The 27982-nt window shown below is 35.3% G+C and overlaps 5 protein-coding genes across 7 annotated transcripts in view; 2 read left to right on the top strand and 3 right to left on the bottom strand.

The window, feature by feature from the left end:
• Positions 1–2006: 2006 nt before the first annotated feature.
• LOC111492770 lies at positions 2007–5699 on the top strand. 3 transcript variants are annotated; one of them, XM_023142209.1, is made up of 9 exons: positions 2007–2165; positions 2741–2791; positions 2967–3262; positions 3871–3942; positions 4460–4527; positions 4615–4771; positions 4863–4943; positions 5025–5114; positions 5244–5699. In XM_023142209.1, the coding sequence occupies exons 3-9, from the start codon at positions 2990–2992 to the stop codon at positions 5364–5366; spliced, it is 864 nt and encodes a 287-aa protein (XP_022997977.1). In that variant the 5' UTR covers positions 2007–2165; positions 2741–2791; positions 2967–2989; the 3' UTR covers positions 5367–5699. The 3 variants fall into 3 exon arrangements, with proteins under 3 accessions (XP_022997977.1, XP_022997978.1, XP_022997979.1); XM_023142210.1 differs by having other exon boundaries at positions 2011–2165; positions 2745–2791; XM_023142211.1 differs by having other exon boundaries at positions 2017–2141.
• A 1879-nt stretch (positions 5700–7578) lies between these two features.
• On the bottom strand, positions 7579–10572 carry LOC111492769 (probable arabinosyltransferase ARAD1). The gene is made up of 3 exons (XM_023142208.1): positions 10383–10572; positions 9034–10227; positions 7579–8275 (listed from the first exon to the last, which is right to left on the bottom strand). The coding sequence occupies exons 2-3, from the start codon at positions 10021–10023 to the stop codon at positions 7754–7756; spliced, it is 1512 nt and encodes a 503-aa protein (XP_022997976.1). The 5' UTR covers positions 10024–10227; positions 10383–10572; the 3' UTR covers positions 7579–7753.
• A 4733-nt stretch (positions 10573–15305) lies between these two features.
• On the top strand, positions 15306–15956 carry LOC111492884 (mini zinc finger protein 1). The gene has a single exon (XM_023142383.1). It carries the CDS (start codon positions 15522–15524, stop codon positions 15816–15818), a length of 297 nt encoding a protein of 98 aa, XP_022998151.1. The 5' UTR covers positions 15306–15521; the 3' UTR covers positions 15819–15956.
• A 3414-nt stretch (positions 15957–19370) lies between these two features.
• LOC111493316 (myb-related protein 306-like) lies at positions 19371–20653 on the bottom strand. The gene is made up of 3 exons (XM_023142975.1): positions 20412–20653; positions 20168–20297; positions 19371–20092 (listed from the first exon to the last, which is right to left on the bottom strand). Exons 1-3 carry the CDS (start codon positions 20545–20547, stop codon positions 19528–19530), a joined length of 831 nt encoding a protein of 276 aa, XP_022998743.1. The 5' UTR covers positions 20548–20653; the 3' UTR covers positions 19371–19527.
• Positions 20654–26484: 5831 nt separating this feature from the next.
• Positions 26485–27982, bottom strand: part of LOC111493374 — a 4583-nt gene continuing 3085 nt past the window's right edge. Inside the window, exon 4 of the mRNA XM_023143060.1 lies at positions 26485–27149. Within this exon, the coding sequence (XP_022998828.1) occupies positions 26681–27149 (469 nt within the window). The 3' untranslated portion in view covers positions 26485–26680. The remainder of the gene's footprint in view (positions 27150–27982) is intronic.

Genomic DNA, 27982 nt, shown 5'->3' with positions numbered 1-27982 from the left:
ATATCGTACCTGGTGTGTCCATCATCTCTCTCGATCAAGTGTCAATCGCCCTCCTCAACCTTCATGCAACTAAAGCAATAGATTTAAGCAAACTTGTTTTAATATAAATATTAATTTTAACCTTTTAAATTAAATATATTTTTTAAAAATTAATTAATTAATTAACTTTCATCTAGTTCAACTTCAGTTATTCAAAATTATATAGGTGTAAAAATTTCATTTTACCGATATGATTACATATTATATCTTAAATATCACTCATCGTCTAAGGTACAATTTGTTTATAATTAATTATAAACCAATTCCCTTTAAACTTATTCCCATAACTTTTAAATCAAGTTGTCCATAACTTGGGTGAAGAAATTGAACACGGAAAGTGTCTCTAATCTAAACCCTCAATACGACCATCATTAAAGAAACTTGGTGATCCAATCCGAGGCTACACACAAATTTGTTATTTAAGGCCTATGCCATTCGGTTTATGTACTCTCAAGAACCAACTTCATTGAAGATCACGAAGGGAGTTGAATTCAAGAACGCACCCAGTTGAAGAAAACTACTGTCGGGTAAGTTTTTAGGGTTTAATTGAATCCTTATTTTCGGTCCATTTCATTCAAAATTGAGCATTCTATTAGTGTTAGGAGATGGAATAGAGTATTTATTATTTATTTATTTTTATGACAGAGTCAAAGGCTAACTCGTCAATAAGGTCAAATTTTGCATTTTTGAGGAAACTACAAACCGAGAAGGGAACTTCAAAATTGGTCTTAACTACGCACATTCGTCATTCCAAAACTATCTCTTGAGCTTGAGAAAAGTGTAAGGGAAAATTTTGGTGAAGAAAGTGTAGCTTGAAAGTGTCTCGAACGCCCTAACCATTGGAATGTGGTTCTAGGTTTACTCCGACAAAAAAGAGAGTTTTTCGTAGACTTTGAAAAGCCATATCTCACGCTATAGTGTACCAAAATGTCAGATATCACCCTCTAGCTCTTCCTTGATGTTCTATCTTCAAGATTCATGAAGGGATCAAGGGGAGAGATGCCCTAGATTGGGCTGATGAACAATGTTTTTAGACTGTGATGCTATGACATGCATGTCTTCTTCCTCTTCTTGAGGAAAAAGACGATGGCATGGGCAATTCAATTGAATCAGCCACGTCAGCCCAAATTAAACATTCCTTCAAATTTTTATCAAATTGAACTCTTTTTCTCTCGTTCTAAACGACGATAGCATACATTTAGTAACGAGAGATTAAAATATAATAATAATAATAATAATTGGGACATTAATTGAAGCATGGACAAAGCTGAATTGGTTGCTTGGTAGGCAGAAGACCTGCTACACTATTCTACCCAAAATGTCAAACTCAATAGATGAATCAAATGGAAGCTCCCCAATTTTTCTTTTTTTGAATAAACCAAACCTACTCCATTTCCCCAACTCCTCCGTTTAAATAATTAATACAATTTATTTTTTTATTTATTTATTTTTCACATCATTTTTCTTTTAAAAATAAATTCTTTGATTTTGAAGATAATATTCTTTTCTTAAAAAAAAATTGTTAATTTTTAATATTTATTCCAACAAATTTTAAATATAAATATGTAGTTTCTTTTCTAAAATATATCTAACTCAATTAATATTCTAAAATAATATTAATTTAAAAAAGAAAAAAAGGAAGATATTTATTATTTTTAGTGGTAAACAAGCAAAGTAATTCACATAACAAAAATTAAGGAATTTATAATGATTGTTTATTATTAATTAATCAAATTTATTTAAGAATTAATATTTTGAGACCATAGGAAGGTGGGCCCAGGGGTATCTAGAAAAATCTGTACCAATAACGTTGATTCTTTGCCGTCAGTCACTATTAACTGAGGGACTCCCTTTTACCCAACTGGTCCAACGTTAACTTTGGACGAACGTTACCTAACCTAGCCTCGGAGTTTAGCTTCGGAGTATTCGAGCCTCGAACTTGAAAATTTTCTTAAATTACAAAAAAGGAGTAAGACCGAGTCCGGTCCGAGACTGACAAACGCAAAAGTTCGCTCTTCACAAGCCTAGTAAACAGCCGGATAGTGTCTCCGAGCACAAGCCTTTGGGTTGGAGATAAGACGCAGAAATTTTCTCCAATCTGTGTAATTTTGAACCGTGTTTTCAAGGCATTTTTTCATTTAGATCTTATTATTCGACTTCCATTGTTGTTTTATTCATGATTTTGCATTTTAGTTTTGTGGATTTTGATGATCATCGTGTTTTAGGGCTTTCTGTGGAATTGCATGTTGTCGAGTGTGTTTTTCTTCAATAATTTGGTCAATTGGGGGGAATTTTTTGTTGGTGGTGTTGTTTTTTCTTTTGGGGGTTCGGTGAATAAGAGTTGAAAATTGTAAGTTTGAACTTTTGCGTCTTTTTTCCCTTTCATTATGATGTTTTTCGTATGGTGGAGTGAGCGAAAGTTCTGGGATTTCTTTTCTACTTTTTCTACTCACATTTTAGCTGCGATCATCTTGCAGCAGAAAGGTGCTGATTTGTAGTTGGATTGTTTTTGAAGCAAGGATTTCAACCTTCTGTTTTTGGTTGGGGAATATATTAGTATTTGAAAATCTAGTTCAAAAAGTTGTTGATCAGAAAATGTAATATTTTGTTTGTGGGGGAGGACTTGATTTTAAGAATGTGGCTTGCCTTTTATAATGCAATTACTTGGAGTTTGAAATTTTCTTGCTGTTCTTTTTTGTAGCCAGGGTTTTGCAGAATTGAGGGAAATCGAACACAAGAGAGACGTTTAAAGGTATGTATTCTAGTTCTTCGTATCCAAATTCAATCTATTGTTATGGAGGTTATGGTGAAATTTCCTTTGGTTTATTTGCTTTAGACAACCATTTCATTTTCAAACTCCTGTGCTTTGTTTTTTTTTTCTATTTGAGACGTGAAATAAGGGCGATCTTTGTGATTTGTCGAAGCAGGAGGCTTTTGTTTTTGCACAAGAATGGGTGATCACATGGTTTTGTGTGTGGACCGTCTCATTACGCCTGAAAGTTTGCAGTCGCTGCAAGGAACTACTGCTTCAGGATCTTCTTTGGAATCTTCATCTTCTCAAAATTCAGAGCCATCTGTCTGTGCTATTGCTGTTGAAGATGTGGATGAACATGAAGGGTCTGAAGAAGACCCTCTTATTCAGACAGTTGAATGTCGAATATGTCAAGAAGAGGATAGTATTAAGAATTTGGAGATTCCTTGTGCTTGCAGTGGCAGCTTGAAGGTACCATTTACTAACTCCGATTGCAATGGTCCTTGTAGTTCAATGAAAGTGGCTCTCTAGTCTACAGGCACCAAAAGAAGAGTATGTTTTGCTAATGTAGCATATGTTGGTGACTCGTAGATTTATGGCCATACTCGTTATGAAGTTATGAATAGTTAGGTGGTTGGATTTGCTCGTTTGACTTATAGGGGCATGGAGAGAAGTTAATTATGATTGTCTTTATTGGTTCTGAGCACCATTTTGAGTTTTACCTGTCTTGAATTGTGGGAAGAGAGAGCATGATAAAATGAGAATTCATTTTTGATTCATAACTTTTCTCTGTATTTTCGCATTAGTTGGCTTTAGTCAAAATCATGGGATAACGTAAAGCCATGGCAATGTATTACGAGTTCTCAGTTGGGAGTAGTAATGGAAAGAAACCAGTTTTAATGGTTGCAGTAGTTCTCAACGCTTCGAGCCACACCTTTGAGCTGCGTTTGTTCTGTCTGTTGTTTGGTCAAGCTCGGTGCCACGACCCTTGGAGAAATTTGATTTTTATTATCATTATTACTGATATAACTTGTTCTGTTTTAGATGCTCTTCTGATTCTATTCATTTTCCTATTCCAGTATGCTCACAGGAAATGTGTCCAGCGATGGTGCAATGAAAAGGGCGATATAACTTGTGAAATCTGTCATCAGGTAAATTGTACCTTCACCATTAGAAAATCTGGAAGAATACCTATTGTTGTCATCAATTTGAAGGGGGATTCTTCTGGCTGATTAGTCTCAACCAGTCACATCAAAAAGTTGATTTAAAGAAATGGTCTTTTTATTGGATGAGCGACGAATGGCTCTATCTTTGAATTTGGTGTGGGGTTGGTATTAACTAGTGAACATGACAGGCTCATGAAAAACGATGCAGACGGTGGTTGGGTTGTTGTTTCTTAATACATTAGGAGATATTATTCTGATTTTGTAATCCCTGACATTTTTTCACAATAAAAACTTGTTGTAGAATGCTTCGGGAGACATTAATGAGGTTAAGCTAACTCGTTTGAATAGAAAAAAAGTTCACCCTCATTTACTCAAGGGGGAAGCGCATTTACTGTTAAGATTAAATCACTTTTGATTCTTAAGTTTTTCTCTTAGTACTGTAAATTTTTTTCTTTGAAGGTCAAATCAATATGTTGATATTTTATAATTCACATGCTTTCAGAATTATCAGCCTGGTTATACCTTGCCCACACCACCGCCTCGCATGGAAGATGCCACCATTGATATCAGGTAAGTTTTGGTTCACCTAGTTTAACACATAGCTTTTGCTTCTTGAATTTAAACTCTGATTTTCTGTACCTCAAATGTGTTTTGCAGTGAAGGTTGGGCAGTTTCTGAAAGTGCTTTAGATTTGCATGACCCACGGCTTTTGGCAATGGCAGCAGCAGAACGCCACTTTCTTGAGGCAGAATATGATGAATATGCAGATGCAAGCGCAAATGGAACAGCATTTTGCCGTTCGGCTGCTCTGATTGTGAGACTGATGACTCTTAACCTTGAACTAATTCCCCATATTAGACACTGTTTTCACACCATAATGTTGATTCACTGTTGCTACTTTACAGTTATTGGCTCTTTTACTGTTGAGGCACGCTCTATACCTTACAAATGGTGATGGAGAAGATGATGCTTACACTTTCTTCTCGGTAAGTAAGACATTCATTTTTTTCCCTTCAAGATTATTATGTTATGTACTGGTCATTGTTAACTTTCATGTACATTGACAGCTTTTATTACTGCGAGCTGCTGGGTTTCTTCTTCCTTGCTACATTATGGCATGGGCCATCAGCATACTACAGCGTCGAAGACAAAGACAGGTATGTCTCGAAAATATGATTCTATGCTTCCCATTTGCATAAACTTAAGCAATCTTCTGTATTTTCGTGATTGAAACGTTTCTGAAAAATGTGAATTGATTGTCGTATGATGTTTTACTTCTCGTACAGGAAGCTGCAGCACTTGCAGCAACTGAAGTTGCATTTATGCTGCAGGCAGCACAAGGCCAGAGCCTTCAGTTTACTCTCGCACCAGGGCCTGTAGTTACTCCTCATCAAGAGCCACTCCAATAATGATGTTGCTTCATGCAGTGAGTGCAGAGAGGAATTATATATATATAATATATATTAACTTCAAGCTAAATTTATTCCACTGTATTTCACCTTGGTTTTTTTCCCTAAAAAATCAGTAAACTGTCATTCTTACTATATGCCGCTTAGAGCTCTCTCTAAGCTTCTTCTTCGTTCTCATTTAAACCTGGTGCCTCTTGCATTCTGTCATCTTCAATATCTGAGTTGTGTCTGTATATAATTCTGGATATCAATGAATCAGTGATGGCTACTCCACAGAATTGAGTTGTTTTATTCAAAATGTTCTGCTGTATAACTAATAATGTATGATTACTCAAGTCGGAATGCCCATTTCATTAGAATCTTTGCGACTTTACAATAGATGGCCAAGTAATCTTTTATTCTATCTTAGTTGGAAGGGTAATCTTGTTGTATGAGAGACCATTTAAATATATTCAATATGATAGAAGAACAGGCTTTTCTTAGTTATAATGCTATAAAATATGTAGTGGGGTGCACTTTAGCAAACTTGGATGATCTTTAATTAAAGGACCCATTCTGAGGCAGTTTTAAGCAAGCAAAGTAGAGTGTGGAAGCTGAAGGAATACGTAAGCTAAGCTTGTGGAGGGATGGTGGTTCAAAGATGGTCGGTCCTCATAGTTTCTAAAAGGGCAAAACTAAAGGATTTAGGTCTCAGTCTTGAGGGTTGGGGCAAACAAAAGAGAAGAGACCACTGATAAAAGCATAAAAGAGCTTCATTGAAGCATATAATGAGAACCCAAGACTGATTCCGAAGACCAAATTTTATTGCAGGAAAAATATGCTTGCTTTTTTCTTTCTACTTCAAGCTCTCTGGTTTTTCATTTGTCTTATTGCTCTGTGTTCATCTATTCAGTCTGGATCTCACTCTTGCAGTCCCAAAAGAGATATTTTACGAAGGTAAAGGGGGTTAGTGTCCTATTATTCTCACAAGATTATATGAATGTTTACTACATAAACTGAACCGTAAAAGCATTTATCATGTGTTATAATTATGTTCTGAAACTTGATAATTCAGTTTGGCATTTGTTGTCGGGTGACATGGAACGACAGCTAACTGAGGCCAGTCTTGGTATGGTAAAAAAGGGCCTTCCCAGAATTGGAATAATAAGAAAGATCCGTATTCCCTTCCTTCTTTTCCCTTTTAAATTCAAACCTGTCAAAGTTCTAAAACAGCTTCATATTGCTTCTTTTGCAGGCTTATCATAAGATGAATCTTAAGATTTCCCTACATGTTCTGGGCCCCAAGTATGTCTTTTGCTTTTTGGTCATCCTATACCATAAAAGGATGGAACTCTTGGCTTCTTGCAACAATGAGCCATCATAAACTTTGGCTCTGCATATATCACAGACGCATCCTTCTCCTCCTCCTCATCCCCTCCTCACTGAATACAGATACTTTCATCCCTCTTCTGGCTTCAACTATAAATGGGGGTTTTGATTCATAGGGTGGCCAAGCTACTTATATGTATTGGGATTTTGGCTTTTCAGTCACAAGGAACCAATGGGCTACCAAACATTGTTCTAGCACTCAGATGGGACAAACTAAACATACCTATTTTCAACAGCTTCAAGCTTGTGAAGGATGATTGGCAGAAAACACTGGCTTTCGCACCTGCACCTTCGATGGGTTTCGATCCTACACGATTGAATAAAAGAAGGATTCGAAGAGGATCTGATCCCATTCACAACAAATGTTGAGTCAAAAGAAAGGAAGAAGATACAAAAAGGTTTCATGTTCGTAAAGAAAAATAGAGTGGTGGGAAACCCTGTTGATGTAAAGATGAAGTCCCAGACAGTTCATCAAAGATTGTTCGTAGGTTTCTTATAGATAGGAAGATTGCATCTATTTTGGGTACAAACTCAAGCTCTAACAAAACAAACAACTTTATTTGGATGTAAAACAAAGAAAGAAAAAGGGCTTCTACTGTCATACAATAGGTGGCGCCCCATGCAACAGGTATCTATTCAGCAACAGTTTGGTTGTATTTGTCTTGTCTGTTGACGATTTCATATGATTTAACAACTATTAGTCAAGTTCTATGCATGAATATTGGTTTCATTTCTTCAGCTTTAACAATTTGGTAACTTCTTCTGGTGTTTTTAAAAGAAAAACCTCTGCTAATGCATGCTGTCAAAAACTGAGGACAAGTTTGAAGATGATTCGGTCCAAGGCTGCAATGAACTATAAAGGTGAACGAATAGACGAGTAAAGATTTCTAGACAGCCTAAAATCTCAAAACTACTCTGTTTTGAGTTAAGAGTTACATTATCATTAACACAGCAATATGGAGAGTGAATGATAGATCTCAGTGACTACAAAACTTCCTATTTATATATTGAATTCAATATCAATTGCTCTTTAGGAAAAGTTGAGATCTACGGTACCTGTTCTTCTTATCCCGATTAAATTTTATCTTCGACACCTTACGTGACACCGCTTGCCAAATCATATCGACAGCATCACCAGTCTGAGAAGGATGCTGATATTCAAATTCATGCACAATTTCTATTATTCTCATCCACATCTCTGTCCACTTTTCTCGTCTAATTCCACGAAGAAGTTTCAGTAGATAACCCTCCCTTATAGAATCGACTGCTCGAACGAAGACACAAAATTCGGTGTAGTCCAGGACATCTTCATAAGGCAGCTCAATATCATCGCTGATAATAACAGGAACACAATGACTTGCAATAGAATCAAAAAGTCGATTTGACGATGGGGTATCTCCTGCAATGTTAAGGCAGAACTTCGATGAGGCCATTCCTTGGCCTGCCTTGTTGATCCCATTCGCCTTAACACTTCCAAAAGTAAAATGAACGTCTTCCTCGTCTTTCAGAAGGTAATATAGTTCTTGGCGAACTACTCCTCCCTGAAAATGAATTCAAACATAAAATTAGAATAACTTTAATCAACTTCAAACCTTACCAAATAATTCTAAGAACACATGGTCACTAAAAAGCAGAGCAAATGCAATTTGATGTTTATTGGTACATGAACTATGAAACAAAGAAGTTCTTTACATAATTTTCTCTAACAAAGGATATAACAGGAGTGATCCATTCCATTATATCAGCCAACTGGGCCTTATCAAGAAGAATTTTCAACCATGTCTCTTTGCAAGAGAATTCGACGAGATTTTTCCAGAACCCCAGTTTGGGTCGACTGATATAATCTAGAATCCACTCTCCACCTTTACTTAAGGTAGTAGTAGGCGAACTGTGCCCCTATTTGTATGCGTACACAGGGCATGTTCCAAGATCTCTCGCACTGAGAACCTAAAACATGGTTGATTGATAATAAGTTGAAAGAATAAATGGATCGATCATAGGTTGGTTGAATAAATACACAGGGAAAATGGATAGTTCATGGCCTTGCTCTAACCATTTTATACATATCAAGTTTATACAACATGCCTTCTCCATCAGTTCGAAATATTTGTAATAGCAAAATGATATTTACGAGTCGATCATATACAAATTGTATCCTATGCATTTCCCATCAACCAACAAAGGGATTTAGGCAATGACATGAAACAGCAATACATATCATAATTTAGGCATAAAGTAGCTTGAACGCCAGAAAAATAGGACATATCAGTAGGTTTTTCGATGTGACAGAAAGACTTACATCCTTCCTGTATATAGCTCCTTGAAAATACACCAAAGTTGGACGCTCATCAAATGTGGGAGAATCGTTAGGTGGAACCGTCTTCACCACATGTCTGTAAGGGGCAATGATATCCTTTTCAATATTTGCAACTGCAGCTGGGTACCTTCCAAAATCTGCAAGCACAAACATGGCCGAGTGGAGTTTCTTTCTCGAATCCAACATGCTATTCGGATGGTGAGCAATTATGAGATGATCCCTTCCACCCACTCGCCTCCACTCCTTCCGCCCAAACAAAAAATGCATCAACTTATGCTGTAATATCTTGTTCACATTAATCTTATCCCTCCCATGCAACTTAGAATGTTGATTGTAACTCAAGGATGAGAAAAAGGGCACAAAAATCACATCTGCTTGACTTGGACTCTTCACCCTAACTGCTGTGCAAGTATGTTTAATATTTGGGACATTCGAAGATAAAAGATCAAGTGTAAGCCAGTATTCCATACTGTGCTGAAGATTCAGCCCACCAGGGTATGATGGGATTTGAGTTCTATTAGAGACATCAGGCCAAATTTGACCCTTATCTCCCTTCCATCCCAATAATCCAAAGTGAAATAAAGGTGGAAGATCATACATGTACACTCTCAAACGAGCCTTTGCAGGATCACAGGCTAAATCTGTGCGAGTTTCTACAGAATCTTCATCCTTGCTGTTGTTAGGAAGTGGCCGATCAACACCCCTAGCTCTAATGGCTTCTTCGGGTTCCTCTGGTGGAGGTGGTACATCTCGTGGAGGATGTTCCATTGGTACAATTGGTTCAATCTCTACATTGGGTTTTATGTGATTTGAAGTATGATTATTAACAACAATGAGCTTGAGCACTGAAGTGGGGAAGAAAGAATTGTAGTTGGATTGGAGGGTGAACACAGAAGAAAGGATTAGAAGGAACACAGAAATTGTTATCAAATACAAAAACAACCTAGTCGCTAGCATGCGTTTCTCCGACATTGCTGAAGACCAAGTCCGTAGAATTCAGAGAATCAGAAAATACACCAATCCGCCATTGCAATTCTCAAAACAAGCTATAAATTCAATACCGGAACATCGAAACAGAGGAGGTTTGATTCAGAAGCTTTGAATCCAAGTTTCGAGGATTACGAAGATTGACGGAACCCCAGTTTCGCATCTAACAAAGGATTTCTCAGGAACCCACTAAAAAAAATCCAATACCCAAAACTCAAGAACGAAACGGGCCGGCATTCCTCATTTTGCAATGGACATTGAAATGGGTATAATAAACTGAGAAGAACCCAGAATGTTCAAGTTGTGGAGTTGGGAAGAAAGAAATAGATGAATCGAAAGCTTACAAATCGGAGTAGGTTGGATTGAAGGCGATTGATTCTCCTCCATGAAAAAGCATCTGGGTTGTGAGGCATTAATGATGAACGATGAATTGGAAGAAGAAGGGTCATGAATTTCTACGGCGAATTATAGAACAAACAGCTTTGAAATAAAAGAATCCCACTTTATACGGTTTGACCAGTTATTGTTCAATATTTTCTGGTTGCTTTTAAGCGGAAAACAAATCGCCTCTCTATTTATTGTGTGGTTATTAATTAATACCTAATTAATGCTCATGCCAGCTTAATTAAAAACAATTTTTGATACTCTCAATAAATAAATAATTAATTAAATATTAAACTTATAAATAAATAACAAAAATGGTAAGGAAGAGTTGGATAAAGCTTTTCTTGTGGGGTTTTTATTTTATTATAAATTTTTTCAAAAAAAAAAAAAATAATAATAAATAAAAAGGGCACGAGAAAAACTCTCCCAACCTTCTCCTCTCTAGTGTGGATTTCATGCGCATAAAGATGAAATGCATGACTTGCTTTGCTGTTATTAAGCATCTTAATTTCTTCTTTATTTTTTATTTTTTTTTAATGTCAATTAAACGATTTATTTTTAAATTACGTATCATATAAAATGCCAATGAATTCAATTTTGATTTAAGGGCGTGTATACTTCATAACTAAATAAATAAATTTAGTGGTAAACAACTAAACTTCCATCCTTATATCAATCTCAGTATTGATAATCGGTATCGATACCAATAATGTATACAATGTCAAACATGTCAGTTTTGTGATTAGAAATATAGTTACATTGATTGAACGTTAGTAACTTGTCTTGGTTATTGATGCATATGTTTGCATGAGTAGAATACGAGCGTGTTAGGGATTCACAATTACTATACATATTGAATGTCTCTAGTTTATGCTTATGAGCCTATCATAGCATGTAATATGCATTGAAAATACCGTGGGGACACGATGTAGGAATCATTAGTTCAACAAACGAACTCTAACAATGATTAGACCTTACGTAAACTTGTAGTTGGATTGTGAACAGGTGGGGAGGGTATGTCGCCCATTAGTCTGCTAAACTCCGTGGAACCCCTGATCAATGGTAAGAGTTATTGATCGTTGGACTGACCTATTTACGCATACCGAAATGAAAAAGTATTAAAGAGAGTGAAAAATGAAGTAAGGTATCTTTTGCATGTTGTAAAGGTGTTAGTTAAATTAAATATGAATTTCTTTTTATAATAATTTATTTGTAGAGAAAATGTGGATAATTTTGGGCCTAAAGTCTTGTTTTTAACAAAGCCCATTAGGCCCAAGAGAGAATATAGATAGGATAATTGCGGTTGGTTCAATAATTTTGTCTGTTTTAGACAATAATGCCACATTTTGCATCTCAAATCATTCTTTACGCACGCTTCACGCGCCACTTTGTGAATAAAATTTAGAGCACATTACTAAGTTTGGCTGATATGAGTATCGTTAGATCTTATTGTCGGGTTTACATCTAAATTGGTAAGAATCGTAGGTATATACGACCTACCTCTGAAGTACTATATTATTTTATTTTAAGAGCGACAAGAGTACACACAACGCTTATAAATGGGCATTAAATGGAATGGATGGGCTTCCCAAATTCAGCACGCCCTTAAACACATATTGAAGTAAAGAAAGAGAGAAAAGAAGAGAAAGGGTAAAGAATGTCGTCTCTAACTTTGTCGTTGAGGGGCCTAAAAGAAAAGAGAAGAAGAGTATGATTAGTGGGTGGTTGCTTTGTCCTCTCAAATGTGGAAGCAAGGAGGGGTTGGTTAGAATGCCAGAATGTCCACCCATTTTGAGCCCACAAATATGAGCCCATCATCACGACAATCTTATTCTCTTTTACCAAACCCGACCAAACCACAGATTCTCCGTTGATTGATGCCATTTTATGCCCAAACTCGGGCCTCCTCCATCTATTTCATCAAACCACCAGATGCATGCAATGATCTTCCTTGGGGACCCCTTTGCAACCTCTCCCAATTAAATGAAAAACGAAAAGAGATGAGTCCATTTAATCTACCGGGCTCGGACACAAGAGGATTCACCGGGACAAGGTCAAGAATCCCTATTTAAATGAAAAATGTATTAGGATTGCACAACAACCGCTTAGGCAATCTCCCCGTTGAGATTTCTCCATACTAGTTAACTGGGGATGAAGATTAGATTATCTATCCCCTTCCTGTTAGGAAATCAATCCCCATGAGTTTTTGACCGGAAATCTTTACTTCGATCCCACAAAAAAATAAATGAAGAATTTTATTGAAATAGAGATTGAAATAGGAGGTGGGACGGAGACCGAGAAGGCTTCTCGTCCTCGGTCCACTCCGTGGACATCTCTAGCCTAATGTTGTTATGTTACCACACAAACTGGGGGCCGTGTCTTATGTGAAAGAAAGAAATGGGAGTGTTGGAGAAAACTTCCCTTTTTGCTGCAAATCAAGAATGGATCTGTACGTGTTCTTCTTTTTGTTTCTAAAAGGCAAATGAATAAAAGGGCAACAAAGCAAGCCACGGACATTGCAGCCTGCACCCACACTCCAAATGAGAAACTGGTGAATGTTTCACAATTCATCTTCACAAACAACAAGGACAACAACACAGCTTTTTACCTTAAACTTCTCTCCATCTTCCTTTCTGGTCTCTTTTCATTCGAATACAAATTTTCACTCTGAGTAATCGCCTGAGGAGATGTAGAAAAATGTCGAATTCGTGTACGTCTTAATCAGCTAAACGATGCAAATTAGATTAATTAGAATTTTGCGTTGACAAAGGGTTTGATTGACAAGCATGTGAAATTGTCCCACTTCACTTTTAAAAAGGGTATCAAATAAGCACATATTGCCGCCCATTGAAAAGAAACAAAGCCTGACTTTGGATGCATACGGCTCCATGGTGGAGAGTGGGAAATTAAAGAGACGTATTCATAGTTGATTTGAACAAACCCACTTCTTTCACTATCAAATCCCTACATTTACACATTCATTTTCCCACACACAAACCCACAATTTTCAAATATCTACGCTCGTACGTGCAAACCTACCATGAACACCCAATCATTCTTATCATTCATACACTCTTTTAAGGTTTAGCTTTGAATACATGTATGAAATCCACACCAACCAAACCCACAATTTCCTTTTTCTTTTCTTTTCTTTTCTTTTTTTCCTATTTTAAGCTCATAAATGATTGTAGCGAATTGGCCAAACTTTGTTTCATCGAATGAGTGTAAGTGTTTGATTTGATGCAAAATTCAGGGCCAGGGTAGAAAGTTGGGGGAATCATTTTGAGCTGCAAACAACTGTTGGAAATGGGCCACACACACAACCAAAAAATGGTTACTTTCCAAGAATGAATCAAACCCAAGCCTTGATTTGCACGTGGCTACGAATCATGGTGTTGAGGGTTCGAATTCTTCCTCGCCCACAACCGGCCAAAAAGGGAAGGACTTTTCCCTCTAAGAGAGGAAAATCATGATCGGGATAGCGGACCCAAAACTATGAAACTTGGCTGTGGGTCTTTTATCGAAATGGAATTACCTTATCTTTTTTATTTTTTTTTTCGTTAATGGGTTAAAGACGGGGTTATAAAAATGATATTTTGATACCATGAATGATGTTCTAATACCATGTCAAAAATGAGAAACAAAGGTGGGATTGAAAGTCCAATCTTATCGTTCACATCATTTAAATAGAAGAACGGGCGTACTTCACACACGAGGAATTGCAATTATTTTGTTGAAATGTCTTCCCCAAAACAGAATATATGAATATATATATATATATATATATATATGTATAAATGGGCTGATTGTAAATTGTCCCATTTGTTAAATTTTTATAATATCCAAAGACAGAGACCCCAAAAACAGGTAGCAGCATGGAGTACGAGTAGTTTATAACAATATTTTTTTGCATAAAAATGGGGGCTTTGTTGATATACTTTTTTAAAAAGAATTATTAATTCGAAAGCAGGGTAATGTGGAAGTTGTTCTTTGTGTTTTTGGTGGGTATTGGTGGACAAGATGAATTTGAGTGTCAATCTTTGTCTTCCAACATTTGTTCTTAGATTCTTTTCTTTTCGGCATGCAAACATAGTCTCACGTTCTTCAAAACGGGATAAGATCATGCGTATATAAGTAAAAGATAAAACTTTACCACAAATACGTGTGGTTAATCGTTAACGGAACGATATTATCATACTATTGAAGAAAAGATTGGAACAAATTCTCTTTCTCTGTTCATCTTATCAACACATAAGAAAGACTTTCACTCTAATTTTGACCCTTTTAAAATTAAAATTATTGATGGAAGAAACTTGGGGGAGAGTAACATATTAATATCTGGATCACTTCACACATTAAAAGTCTTTTAAAAGTTGTTCTTTAAAATTCCATATCGGTGAGAGATGGAAACGAAACATTTTTTATAAGGGTGTGAAAACCACTTCTTAGCAGATGCATTTTAAAACCATGAAGCTGAAGGTGATACGTCACAGGACAAAGCGAACAATATCTATTAGCAGTGATAACTATTATAAGTGGTATTAGAGTCAGGCACCTAACGGTGTACCAGCAAGGACGATGGGCTCCCAAGGGGAGTGGATTGTTAGATCCCACATCGGGTGGAGAGAGGAACAAAACATTTCTTATAACAGTATGAAAACCTCTCCTTAGTAGATGTGTTTTAAAATCATGAGGCTAACGACGATACACAACAAGTCAAAGTAGACAATATTTATCAGCAGTGATCTTCAACTGTTTGTACGTACTTCTCTCCCAATCATGATATCAGGAACCATATAGGAACTATTAAGCATCCATTATTTGTAGGTTAGAAACATATTCTCTCCTATTGGTTTGGCACTACTATTTAGCAAAGCCCTATAAATAAAAGCTGTCTAGCATGGCTAGGGTTTAGGATTAATACACTTAGGGCACCAAAAATGGAGAGATAAAGGGCATAATTGTAGTGAGTCAAAAAGAATCTGGATTCTTCCTCTCCCACTTTCTTTTATAGATTTGAATGAGTGAAACCCATTTCATCTCTTCATCTCACAAAGCTAGGGTTCCTTATTTGTTGTTCTTAAAACTCCCTCATCACCATGATGAAGAAACGCCAAGTGATTGTGAAAAGAACAGATGGATCATCAAATAGGAACAGCAGCAGCAGCACATCATCATCAGCTGTGAGAAGCTTGGTTAGATATGGAGAGTGCCAAAAGAATCATGCTGCCAATATTGGTGGATATGCTGTTGATGGATGCACAGAATTCCTTGCAAATGGAGAAGAAGGCTCTAATGGAGCTCTTACTTGTGCTGCTTGTGGCTGCCACAGGAACTTCCATAGAAGAGAAGTTGAAACTGAAGTGGTTTGTGAATACTTTCCTCCAAATGCTTGAAAACATCCAAAATTATATATAACAACACCCTTTTCATAATTCATATTCATATATATTGATGTCACTAAGAATGATTGTGGTTTGAAACATAAGAGATTTGTAATTAAATTGTGTATTGATTTGCTTTTTTTTTTCTTCTTCTTCTTCTTCTTTCATGGTTGGGGAGAAGAACGAAACACCCTTTATAAAGGTGTGAAAACCTTTCAGTAGTAGACATGTTTTAAAGTTCCCCTCAAGGGAAAACCCAAAAATGACAATAAGTGCTAGCGGTGGAATGGGGACACTGGGTGATGTGTCAGCAAGGTGGCTGTTTCTCTAAGGATAGACACGAGGTGGTGTGCCAGTCAGGACGCTAGGCTTTAAAGGGAGTGGATTTGGTGGGGGTCTGACATAAGAATGAGTGCCAGCGAGGACGTTGAGCCTTGAAGATGGGTGGATTGTGATATCCCACATTGATGGGGGAGGAGAACGAAATAGTCTTTATAATGGTGTGGATGGAAAAACCTAAAGAAGACAATATTTGGTATTAGCAGTGGACTTGGGCCGTTACATTTTCCTTTTCGTTTCCGTAAAGTCTCTTCTTTGAATAGAAATGACTATTGGTGATTCAAAAGAACAGACAAAAGGAAAAGTAAAACACTGCAGCTGAGTGGTGTATTGTCAAGAACTAATTTCTTGACCCTTTCCCCTTGTTATTTTGATTCTGTTTGTTGTTTGGGAAAATGGGTATCATATTTAGAGGATTTGCAGAGACGAGTATCAATAATTTTGAACTTGATTCATCTTGGTTAACTACTTAATCAACACAAAACCCCATTTAGTGATGTGTAAATTAGTTAAAAATTGATGGCCGGGGCCAGCATAGATCAAACCATGACCTCATATAAATAGAAGTTGCCTTATCTTTGAAGCAATCATTAGTGAAAAGAAATATTATTATATCACTCCTACAAGGAGGCCCACAGATATCCAATCACATCACACAGCTTTGAAATACAATAGCCGTGTATTCTTTAGTAGAAGCTGACCTAATTTTGAAGAACCCTATTTAGATCTCTCCCTATAGCTGTGGTGCTGTGGGTTAGTTTGTTGTTTATGATAATGTTGGCATTTTTGTAATACCATACATGTGGAGCTTTTGCTTTCTTCTTGGCTGCCAATGGTGAATAATTGGTTAAAGTTGAGTGTCATTTTTCAACATTCATCCTTTGATTTGAAGGCCTTGGAGTACAATTCATTTTTTGAGTGTTTTGGATGATTAGATATTGAAGTGAGTGATTAAATCAACAAAAACAAGCTTGGATTACCAAATATTGTTTTTTCATTTAGCAGCTAAGCATATGATTAATCAATTCTGTCAAGTCATAAGAACAAATTTTGAAACCAAAGATTCAAACATTTGCATGTGCATTGCTTGTTGTATTCAACCATTTTCAGATTTCACTCAAACCCTCAAATTCATTGAACTTTGGTATCCACATATCAACTTCATTGTGATTTGATATCCAAACCCTTTACTGTTTGTCATCACCAATGATACGAAATGAATTTGATAAGAATGTGTCTGATCCTTCTTCGAATTAGAAATTAGTATCAAAGTTGTTATAAATCGAAAGAACGAATCTATAGGTGTGTATAAAACTATATGAACGTATATATAACTCAGTTAGCTAAGAACGGAAATGGATTTGTAGCGAAGTTTTTGTTTGTTTGGAGGGTTAGAAAAGAAAAGGGAATGGGTAGCAAAGTTATAAAGAGTATAAGCTAAAAATGACAAAGTTGAGCTGGGTGTTGTGATGGGGTTTGGGACAGACAGACAGTGACTTGAAAAGGCTATTCCTCTCAATTTTTAACATTGTACACATCCATCTCTGTCTGTCTTTGTCCTTTTTTTTTTTCTTTCACGTCTTCATCCATTCATTTCCATACATGCTTCAACTTCACATATGTTTGGTTAATGAAAACTACAAAATCCATAAATCTTATCTTTCATTGGATAAACATCCGATCAAAATGTTTACGACAAACTTCTATTATGTCTCTAAACTTTTAAAAGTTTTGTCGTTTTAAAGTGTAGATTTCTATTATCCGATGAATGTTTGGTTTTGAACGGTCAGAATAGTGGATGTGCTATGCCCTTAAATTTTAGGGAAAGTTCTGTTTTTTTTTTTTTACCTTTTAAGTTTTTTAAAAATTTCAAAATAACATCTTTGTTAGGTTATTTGTTAATTGAAGGTAAAAATATGATGCGACAAATAACCGTACAAATATTTCTCTTTCTTATTCTTAAGCAAGCTTTGGGGAGAGCTTGACTTAGTTGATCCATGATTTATGTTTCGTCTTTTGTTTCGAGAATATATTGATCAATTTCAATTCTTTATTTTTACATCGATTCTTTTCCGATCAAGATATATGGATCCATGAGCCTATATATCTATATAAATCTTGTTCATGTATACGTACAAAAGCTCTATTTGCCTTGACCATCCTATCAGTCAGCATCCACTAATTCGAAAGGCATATTTCAACTCTGACGTTTTCGGGATGCGACTAATAACCAACGAATGGTAAATGCCTTCCCTTGTGTTGATCCTATATCAAGAGTTTATTCACATATTATTGATATAGAATAACATTGAAAATCTCACAAATATTAAATATATAATTAAAAATATAAGGTAGATAATAAATAAAATAATTAATTAGAAAATAGGTAAGAGTGGAGAGTGTGGGCCAAGTGAGACTAATTGTTGGCAATGTGAAGCCCAATTCAATGAGCTGAATGGGCCGAATATGGATACCGGTACTCCAATATTACAGTTAATATATAATTAAATTGAATGGATGATTAATTGACCAAAATGCCCTTAATCCAAAATGAAATTATTTACAAAATCCTAACCCAAAGCTTAATTAGTTTTGTTACTTAGTTACTTCTAAGAGTGATTTTAGATTTGGTAATATTTTTAATGAGAGTTTTTGCTAATACATTAATGGTTGAGGTGAACTTTTCGTCTTTGAACCATATATACTTAAATCAGTTGAACTAAACTAAGATCGATGAATTGAGTTAATGAGACGGGATGGTGTAAAGACAATGGTCCCAATTTCCCACCCGTTCAAACTATCGAGTTGTGTTCATATGGTCCACAAGAACAAACTAGACAAACATTAAAAATTTTAATTTGTAAGACTTTTCATTTTTGAAAAGGTGGATAAACTTATAATCATACCAAACAAAAAAAAAATAAACAAAGTCGATCAAAGCAAAAAGCGAAAAATAGATTTCTTTGGAAAGCACCAAAATTGAAATTGTAACCTTCTAAATTCGCTGTTACAAATGGTAACAGATTCAATCACCAAGTGGTATGGCAACGAGAACATTGGGCCTTCAACGAGGATGGATTGTGAGTTGGAAAGGAAAACAAAATATTTCTTATAAAAAGTGTAGAAATCTCTCCTTAATAGACGTGTTTTAAAATTATGAAGGTGACAGTGATACGTAATCGACTAAAGTGGACAAAACTTATGGTGATATATAAGATGATGGAGAAATTATAAGATATGATTTTTATTTCTCACATACAGATATATATATCTATAGATACATAGATATAGTGTAGAGCATATAATTCATGTTAATTTACACTTTTGTTCTTCCCTCCCACAGGGATATTTATTGTAAAAAGTGTTTGTTCATCGTGTTTGTTCATCGTGTTTCAGCTTCTAATGACACACTAATTATGTGATCAGCATGAACATGAGCCAAAGCTCCATCATCAAACAGCCACTTCTCCAGGAAACTAAGAGGAGGAACTTGATTTGTTGTAGAGGTTGAAGGAGAATTGTTATTGTCATTGAAATTAAACAAGGAATCATCCAAATTCACCTCCGGTGAGTTGTTGTAATTCGTTCCACTTTGTGATCCTTCACTTTGTGTGGAAGATTTTGGTGATTTCTTCATCCAATTCTCAAGCAATTTGGCTATATTTTCAGCACTTGATGCATAAGTTGCAGTTGATTGTTGGGGTTTTGATTCTTCCATGGTTTCATACGAGCTTGGTTTGTGTAAGGAAAGCGCTTCACAAAGGGCTCTTTTGGCTGTGTGTATGTCTGTTTGAAGCCTTCTTTCCCACTGCCCTTTTGAGATTCTACTTTGGCCACCATCTGACCCTGAGTGCAGCTTTTTCAGCTTCTTTTTCAAGTGCGTGTTCCAGTAGTTTTTTATGTCGTTGTCTGTTCTTTGTGGAAGGTACGACGCTATGGCTGCCCATCTACACAACACCCACAAAATCGTCGCGGTTAATTTCAACGACGGAGCGAAGATTCGAAACATTTGTAGTGATTACCTGTTACCCAAAAGAGCTTGGAGATGAACGATCATTTTCTCTTCATGATCAGTGAAGTTTCCTCGTTTGATACCGGGTCGGAGGTAATTGGTCCATCTTAGCCTACAGCTCTTACTGCATCTCAGCAAACCTGAGAACATAATTGCAACAAGAAAATGGGTAGGTGACAAAATTAACACCAGGAATTAAATGCAAAAACCCAACTCAGAAAATCAAAACTTTAGGCTGAAAAGAAGGGATTGACCAGTATTTGTTGGAACCCATCGCCAATTGCTAGGCCCATGTTCTTGAATGTAAGAAACCAAGATGATATCTTCCTCAGGTGTCCATGGCCCTTTTTTCACGCCCACTTTGTCACAACATGGATGCCTTCCCATCATTGATGAACTTGATCTTCGTGTTCGTGTTCGTGTTCGTGTTCTTGTTCTTGGGCTCTAGCTCATAATAGAAATGGAATGGAATGGAAGGGAAGGTTTACAAAGCAAATTCAGGGTTGTGTATACGTAGAGGTTTATATATATTGAAAAAGAGAGAGAGAGAGGAAAAAAGAGTCAAACGTACAGCAATCAGCATTTAATCTTTGATACAAAAAGTCAACTCTCTCACACTTACAAGGCTGGATTGCATTGAATGTGGGTATTGTAATGGCACAGAAGAAACCAAAAAAAGAAGTGAAAAAGACTAATTCAAGTCAGAATTGAGTAGCATTATTGAGTGAGATTGTTTATCGTTTCGGACTTTACAATGTTCGATGTCTTCCAATAAACGAGAGGGTGGCACAGTTAGGTGGTTCAAATAATCTCATTATACGAAAAATTAGATCAATCTAACTCAACTGGTACGGTTTGTGTTGGATTAAGTTAGGTAGGTTTATGAACTTATAGCATCCTGTTTCGAACCCTATTTATAATGGTATGATTCTTTTGTTCAACACCACCAATTTGTCGAGGCGAATACTGATTTGAAAGTTGCCTTCTTGTCTCATTTTCAATACAAAAATTTGTGAATTTTGATGAAGTAAGAATATGTTTTAATAACTTTGACTCACTTCACATTTCACCTAGTATTTAAATTCTTTGAAGAGCTTAAATGTTTTAGATGAAGTACCACCTTTAGATTTGTGCCCCTTCTCAACAAAGAAAATCGAGTATGTCTCAGCTACATTAGGTAGAACGTCCCAATTTTGATTTTTTTTTCTTGGTATGTGTGGTTCCTTGAACGTTCATGAGTATTGTCTATACTCCTCGAGTTTTCCCTCCTTTGACAAATGTTGAGGCAATCTAAGGGGTTGGTCCCTAACTCGAACTCTTTGTTAATGGAAGTTTTGGTCGAAGTCATCTTCATCTAGGGTTTGATTCTTCAATGCTTTGAATTCCCGAATTGGTTCTCCCATGGTCTAAGCTAAGGTGAACTCTTCTTAATGGAAAACTAACCATTACTTGAGAAATTTTCTCCCTTGTCCTCTACAGATATAATTTGATAAGAATCATGTTTATTTACGACACAATACAATGTGATCCGTTCATCCACAATGTTGGTGTGCAAGTTTCTCAATCAAACACTCTCCATCCCCACAAATATCATTAATTGTGTTGAACACAACTCTTTGTGAAAAACACTCACACTTATACTAAAACCAATCAAGAAAAGACTACAAGACAGACACAATTTATTTTGCTTGAGATTGTTTGGGTAGTAACACCCACTCATCAACAACGCAATTCACAGAACTTACTACAGACGTCAATAATAAATTCCGACAACCAATCATAAATTTCAAAATATTTCCATAAACATGCGGGAAAACATTTAAAATGAGTACCATTTAAAACTTATACAACGAACGTAAGTTTTAAACAGCGAAAACATAAATACACAAAGCATACCCAGACATGGATTCCCTGTAGTCTCTAACCCGCCGGTCTCGCTCTCGATTGGTCTGCATTATCTAAATCTAGAAAGAAAAGTTAAAATAATGTTAGTGAGTAATTGACTCTATTAAGTTAGTGATAATCTTCTGAGCAAAAGGAAACGCACATGATTCGACAATAAAGTTATAACTTATAAGTCTCATGCTTACCACATACACTCCATGTAGCTAGATTTTAGGTTTAGAGAACAAGGATTGAGTTACCTAGAGTTCAAATAGGGTGAGGACAAATTCGGATCAGGGCTTCTCTCGAAACTCATTAAATTGTAGGTGTGTCAAGACTACGCCCTCACGAACTCGACCTAGACCTAAGACTAGGCAAGCTTTCAAGTGTTTTGATGGATCGAGTAGCGTGTTTACTAAAAGAAACAAAATGATTAAAGATGGAAAAGTCCAAAAAGAAAGATTGTTTAGATTGTTATGAAACGTGGGGACGGGAGAGTAATAGTGACTTGAACTTCATTAGTTTCGTGCTCAAAATCATGGAAACGTGTAGCTACCTTAAGCCACTCCTCCTCATACAACAAATCCAAATCAATGGAAATCGATATATCTCCATAACAAAAATGGTTCCAACATTCAAGATTTTGATCGCCCTTTTAAAACTTCAATCCAATCTCCTAAAATTTTAATTTAATAATTTTACTTTACGAAACAATTACGTGCTAATCTAGTTCATAAAATAGAATACGACGAGTAAGATCTGTCCCAATCAATTAGGTGAAGTATTTAAGTTTGAAAGTAAATGACGATACATGAGATAATTGAATTGACGTCTTTCTTTATAGATTAATAAATACTAAAATGAGAGAGAGACGTTTCAACTCCCTAAACAGAGATATTCAAGTTTAAAATATTGAGAATATAACTTTTTTTTTTTTTTTTTACAAGTTCAATAACCTATAGTATAATACATTTATGAATGACATATATTTTAACCCGTTATATTATTGTCAAATTAATATATCAAAAATAGACTTGAAATATAAGCGAGGGATACGTGTTCTTTTGTCGTGATTTGTATTAGGTTTAATTAGCTATTAAATAACATCATATTCTCTTAATGTTATGTAATGATGAAGTGATTGATTAGAGATCCATCAATTTATATGATTTATATAATATTTATTGGCATTTAAAAATGGTTAGAGATCTATTCAAATATTTTTCTATATTAATTTTAGAAAATCTAAAATTCTAATCTGTTTGTTGGATGACATTTTGTTGTTTAGTCAATCTAATCAGTAAAAAAAAAAAAAAATAGGATTATCCACTCGGTTTTATCAAATAAAAAAAAATCGAAGAAAAACAACTATTTTTCTTTTCAATTGAAATGAGAAAATTCCTTAACTAATATTAATGTATATTAGTCGCATGCTTAGACCGATAATACAGAGAAAAAGCTAAAATTTTATGAATTTTTAATTATTAATTAAATAAGTAGACTATTTAAATAATTAAAATTAAATAACAAATCTCAAAATAGGTTGAGTTGGGTTGAGATTTAAAAAAAAAAATTAAAAAAAATGGATCATCATATAACTTCTTATTCTTAATGCCAACTATTTTTAAATTTCTCTATTTTTTTTTTATAAAAATATTCCATAAATTATTTAATAGTAATAGATTTTTGAATTTAAAATTTAGAAAGTTAAAAAAATATTATATATATATATATATATATATATATTTATATGTGGAGAATAATATTAATGGGTTATAATATGAATATGGTTGCATTTAAGTAGACAAAATTTGTGATTTCCTCCATTTGTTTGACTATTTGCAAACCTTTCCTTTTCATCTTCTCAATATCTTATCACTTTATTTTTCTATTTTATTATTATAACCTTCATTTATTCTATAATTCTATCTATATTCTTTTTAATTCTAAATTTTACTAAAACCAATATTAAACTAATAAACATTAATTTCTTGGATTCTATTTTTTTTTTTCAACTTTTTTTATTTTTTTGAAGTTTTGGTTAAGAATTTAGATATTCTTTTTAAAAATAATATACCATTTTAAAGAAAATATTTAAAAAACACAATTAAAAAATAACATTAATATCTTTGACCTTTATAAAAACAAAGAAATATCTCATAAATTATCTCTAAATTTTTATATTATTTTTATAAATTTTATGAAATTTTTAGAAAAGTTTTAAGAATATTAATAAAAATTTTGAAAATTTAATAGTATTTTTTAAACTCATTAGAAAAATATAAGAATAGTTTCAAAATAAAATATTAATGGTTGGATAATTTTTTAAAGATATTTTTTTAAATAAAATACAAATTTCACATGTATTTTTATTAATTGAGCTTATAATATACATGAATTTGTATTTATGATATGAGATAAATAATGAGTTAATTAATTTGCATTTAAACAAGGCCCGATGTTGTGGGATTTTACTCTCCACTGGTGCCACGTGTAGTAATGAGCTGGAATATAATTTCATATCTAATGTACTAAATCCTGAACAGTCATGGGTTTTCTCAAGCAAAGTCATAAGGGAGGTGCCACGTGGGATAAAAAATTTATTTAGATAATCACGCACTTAAATACTTAAAAGAGTTTGCACACCCACCTTTATGAGGCCACTTAAATAGTGACACGTACAAGAATTAATTACGGTGATATGTGCACATTTGTCAACACTCTATCGCAGAAGGTACACGTGTATGGCTGGTAACACTCTGGCTTGGACTTTGGTATTTAAAAGATGGAATAAGAAACTCCAATTGGCAAATACAAATTTCTTCATTTAATGGCAGCTGAAGCTGAAACTATATTAATTTATTTAAATATAACGACCAAAATTAACATTTTCGAAAATTGTCTTCAAATAAAAAGTATATTATTACTTAATTTTCTCATATTTTATTAAAATGTTGACTATTTCTACCCCTAATATATTAATTTATTTCTCTCAATTAATTAAATTATAAACAAGATTTTGAAGGATGTTTTCTATAGAAAAAAACGTGAATTTTGAATGGAAAATTAAAAAATTAAATCTTTTTTTTTTCTTTTCAAAATTCATGAGAGATGGGGAAAAGATGTGTAGAGGTTACGTGGGAAAATTGAATAGGTAATTCTAATATATATATTAAAAAAAAAAAGAAGGGAAAATGGCCGAAAATGTGTAAGGAAGAAAGATTGGGCCAGTTAGGTGAAGTTGGAGCCCACTAAACAAGAGAAAACGGTTTGAATGCATGACAAAAGGGTGGGCCCAGATGAGGCCCATAAGACAGGATGGAGGTGTCACAATCTTGATGTAATAGGAGTTAGGGTTCTGGACTCCTACTGGTTGATATATTATATACATATAAATATATTAATTATATGGGCCCTACGTTATCTTAATAACATGATAATAAAATTTCCAAAACAAATTTTAGTATCTGAGAATTTCATTCTTTTTTTATTCACTCAATAATTTCATCTTTATAAATATCTTTTAAACGACTGAAAAACAAATGACGCATTCATATTCTTATAATACTCAAAAATTTCTCAATCAAATGAATTAGTCAATATTTTAGACATGTAGAATTTCGGTATCAGTAGGGCCCTTAGATGTTATCGCTCGATTGAATATGGTTCGATGTTTGGAAGAGGTGTAAGTTATGGATCACATGGTCATGCTATGCCATTATTTGCATTCATATTCTTGAAAATTTCTTCATTTAAATATTAGTATAGAAATATGTGTTAGATGAACACGACTCTCCATAATAGTATGATACTGTCCACTTTGAGTATAAACTCTCGTGGTTTTGCTTTTGGCTTCACAAAAAGCCTCATACTCCCTAAATTAGCCAATGTGGGACTTTCATCATCCAACACCTCCTCTCGAACAAAGTATGTCTCCCCTTAATCGAGTCTCGAGGTTTGACTCCTTTTTCTTTTGGAGTCTTTTGTTCGACATTTGAGAATTTACCAATCAATTGGCACGATTACGTTTAGAGCATGACTCTGATACCATGTTATATGAACACGACTCTCCACAATGGTATGACATTGTCAGCTCTAAGCATAAACTCTTATGGCTTTGTTTTGGGATTTCTAAAAGGTCTCGTACCAATGGAGGGAGTATTCTTTGATTATAAACCCATGATGTAGTATGAACTCATGAGCTCTTGTCTTTGCATCATATTAAATAACTATTATACTCCAAAGTATACTGAATGGGTTACATATGATGAATATTTGAAGTACGGAAAAAAAAAAAAGGCAATGAGTTAAAGTGATAATCCTCAATTAAATGTCATTAACTACCTAAAGATTAGGTGGTTAAATTAGGTAAAAAGTTAAAAAGATATTTAAAATAATAAAGTACCTAAATCTAATTATTTTATAGAGTGGGAGATTTAAATCTTTCCAATAAATAGGAAGTGACATGACATTATGATCATTTAATGATATGTTTAAATGATATGTTTAAATGATATGCAAAATAATCTACCACTCTTAGCTAAACAGCAGAAGAGAAGAGGTCGAGTCTATGGAAATAAGATTCTTTAGCTATACCGACATTTTTAGACAAAATTAAGGAACAACTTACACATACATTTCAATTTGTATCCTCAAAATTCTCCTTCAAGAACTGGTGGAGTTCTTCTGCAACTACTGTCGGATACTCTTCTTGAGGCAGAAGGGCTCCTGGCAACTCCACAAACTTGCTCACCCCTTTGGCCCCTCGTAGAGCTTCCATTTCTGCCTTGGACCTCTTTGGTGATTTTTCTGTTGATACAACCAAAACTGGCATCTTTTCGTCCAACCCTGAAAACAGTTCGACAAACTCTTCTCGGGATTTGACGGGATCAAGAAGACCCGTCAAGAAAGCAGCAGGGACGTAACGGGCACCGTCTCTTTTAGTCAATGCATATCTACTTTCAATGATTTCTGGAGTAACATTGTCAGGGTTGGCATAGACGTGAGATTTGTACTGTGATTCAATTGCCTTTTCATTGCTGACGAGTATGTTATACATCATCCAACCAACAGCAGGTGCCCTTAATGTGCCTCTAAGAAATCCATACCTGGTGATCAGGAAATGCCACATTTAGATTAAGTTCATGGTGATGAGCATAACCAATAGCAAGTCTTAGTAAGGACATATGTCTCCTCAACCAAATAAACTGTGTTTTCGTTATTTTTTTCTTTTAAAAACTTTCCTTTGAAAAACATCTAAAAAGATATTAATTAAACCACAAACAAGCACAAGAAGCTAAGTAAAAAAAAAAAAAACAAAAAACAAAAGAAAAAACAAAATAATCCCCTCAATGTTTTAAAACGCGTTTGCTAGAGAAAGGTTTCCACACCCTTATAAAGAATGTTTTGTTTCCCTCTCCAACCGAGGTAAGATCTCACAATCCACCCCCCTTAAGGGCTCAGTGTCCTCGCTGGCACACCGCCTAGTGCCCACCCCCTTCGAGGCTCAGCGTCCTTGTGGCACACCGCTTAGTGTCCACCCCCTTCAGGGCTCAGCGTCTTTGTTGACACACTACCCAATGTCCATCCCTTTAGGGCTCAGTGTCCTCGCTAGCACATTGCCCGGTGTCTAGCTCTGATATCATTTGTAACAGCCCGAACCCCGGTAACAGATATTGTCCTATTTGGGATGTTATAGTTTTTCTGTTGTGTGGGGGTGACTGATGAGAGATAGAGAATGGGTGAGAGAGTGTGTAACAAGTTGAAGTGGGTCAGTGACCATGAGAGGTATGGTTTCGTTTCTCTTAACCAAGTATGGGAGGATAATTTTGTCCACCAGCAACACCCCCCCCCCCCCCCCCCCCCCCCCCCCCCCCCCCCCCCCCCCCCCCCCCCCCCCCCCCCCCCCCCCCCCCCCCCCCCCCCCCCCCCCCCCCCCCCC

This window comes from Cucurbita maxima, unplaced genomic scaffold (genome assembly GCF_002738345.1).
Source record: "Cucurbita maxima cultivar Rimu unplaced genomic scaffold, Cmax_1.0 Cma_Scf00018, whole genome shotgun sequence".
Taxonomy (NCBI): Eukaryota; Viridiplantae; Streptophyta; class Magnoliopsida; order Cucurbitales; family Cucurbitaceae; genus Cucurbita; species Cucurbita maxima.
This window is presented reverse-complemented; position numbering and strand designations above follow the sequence as displayed.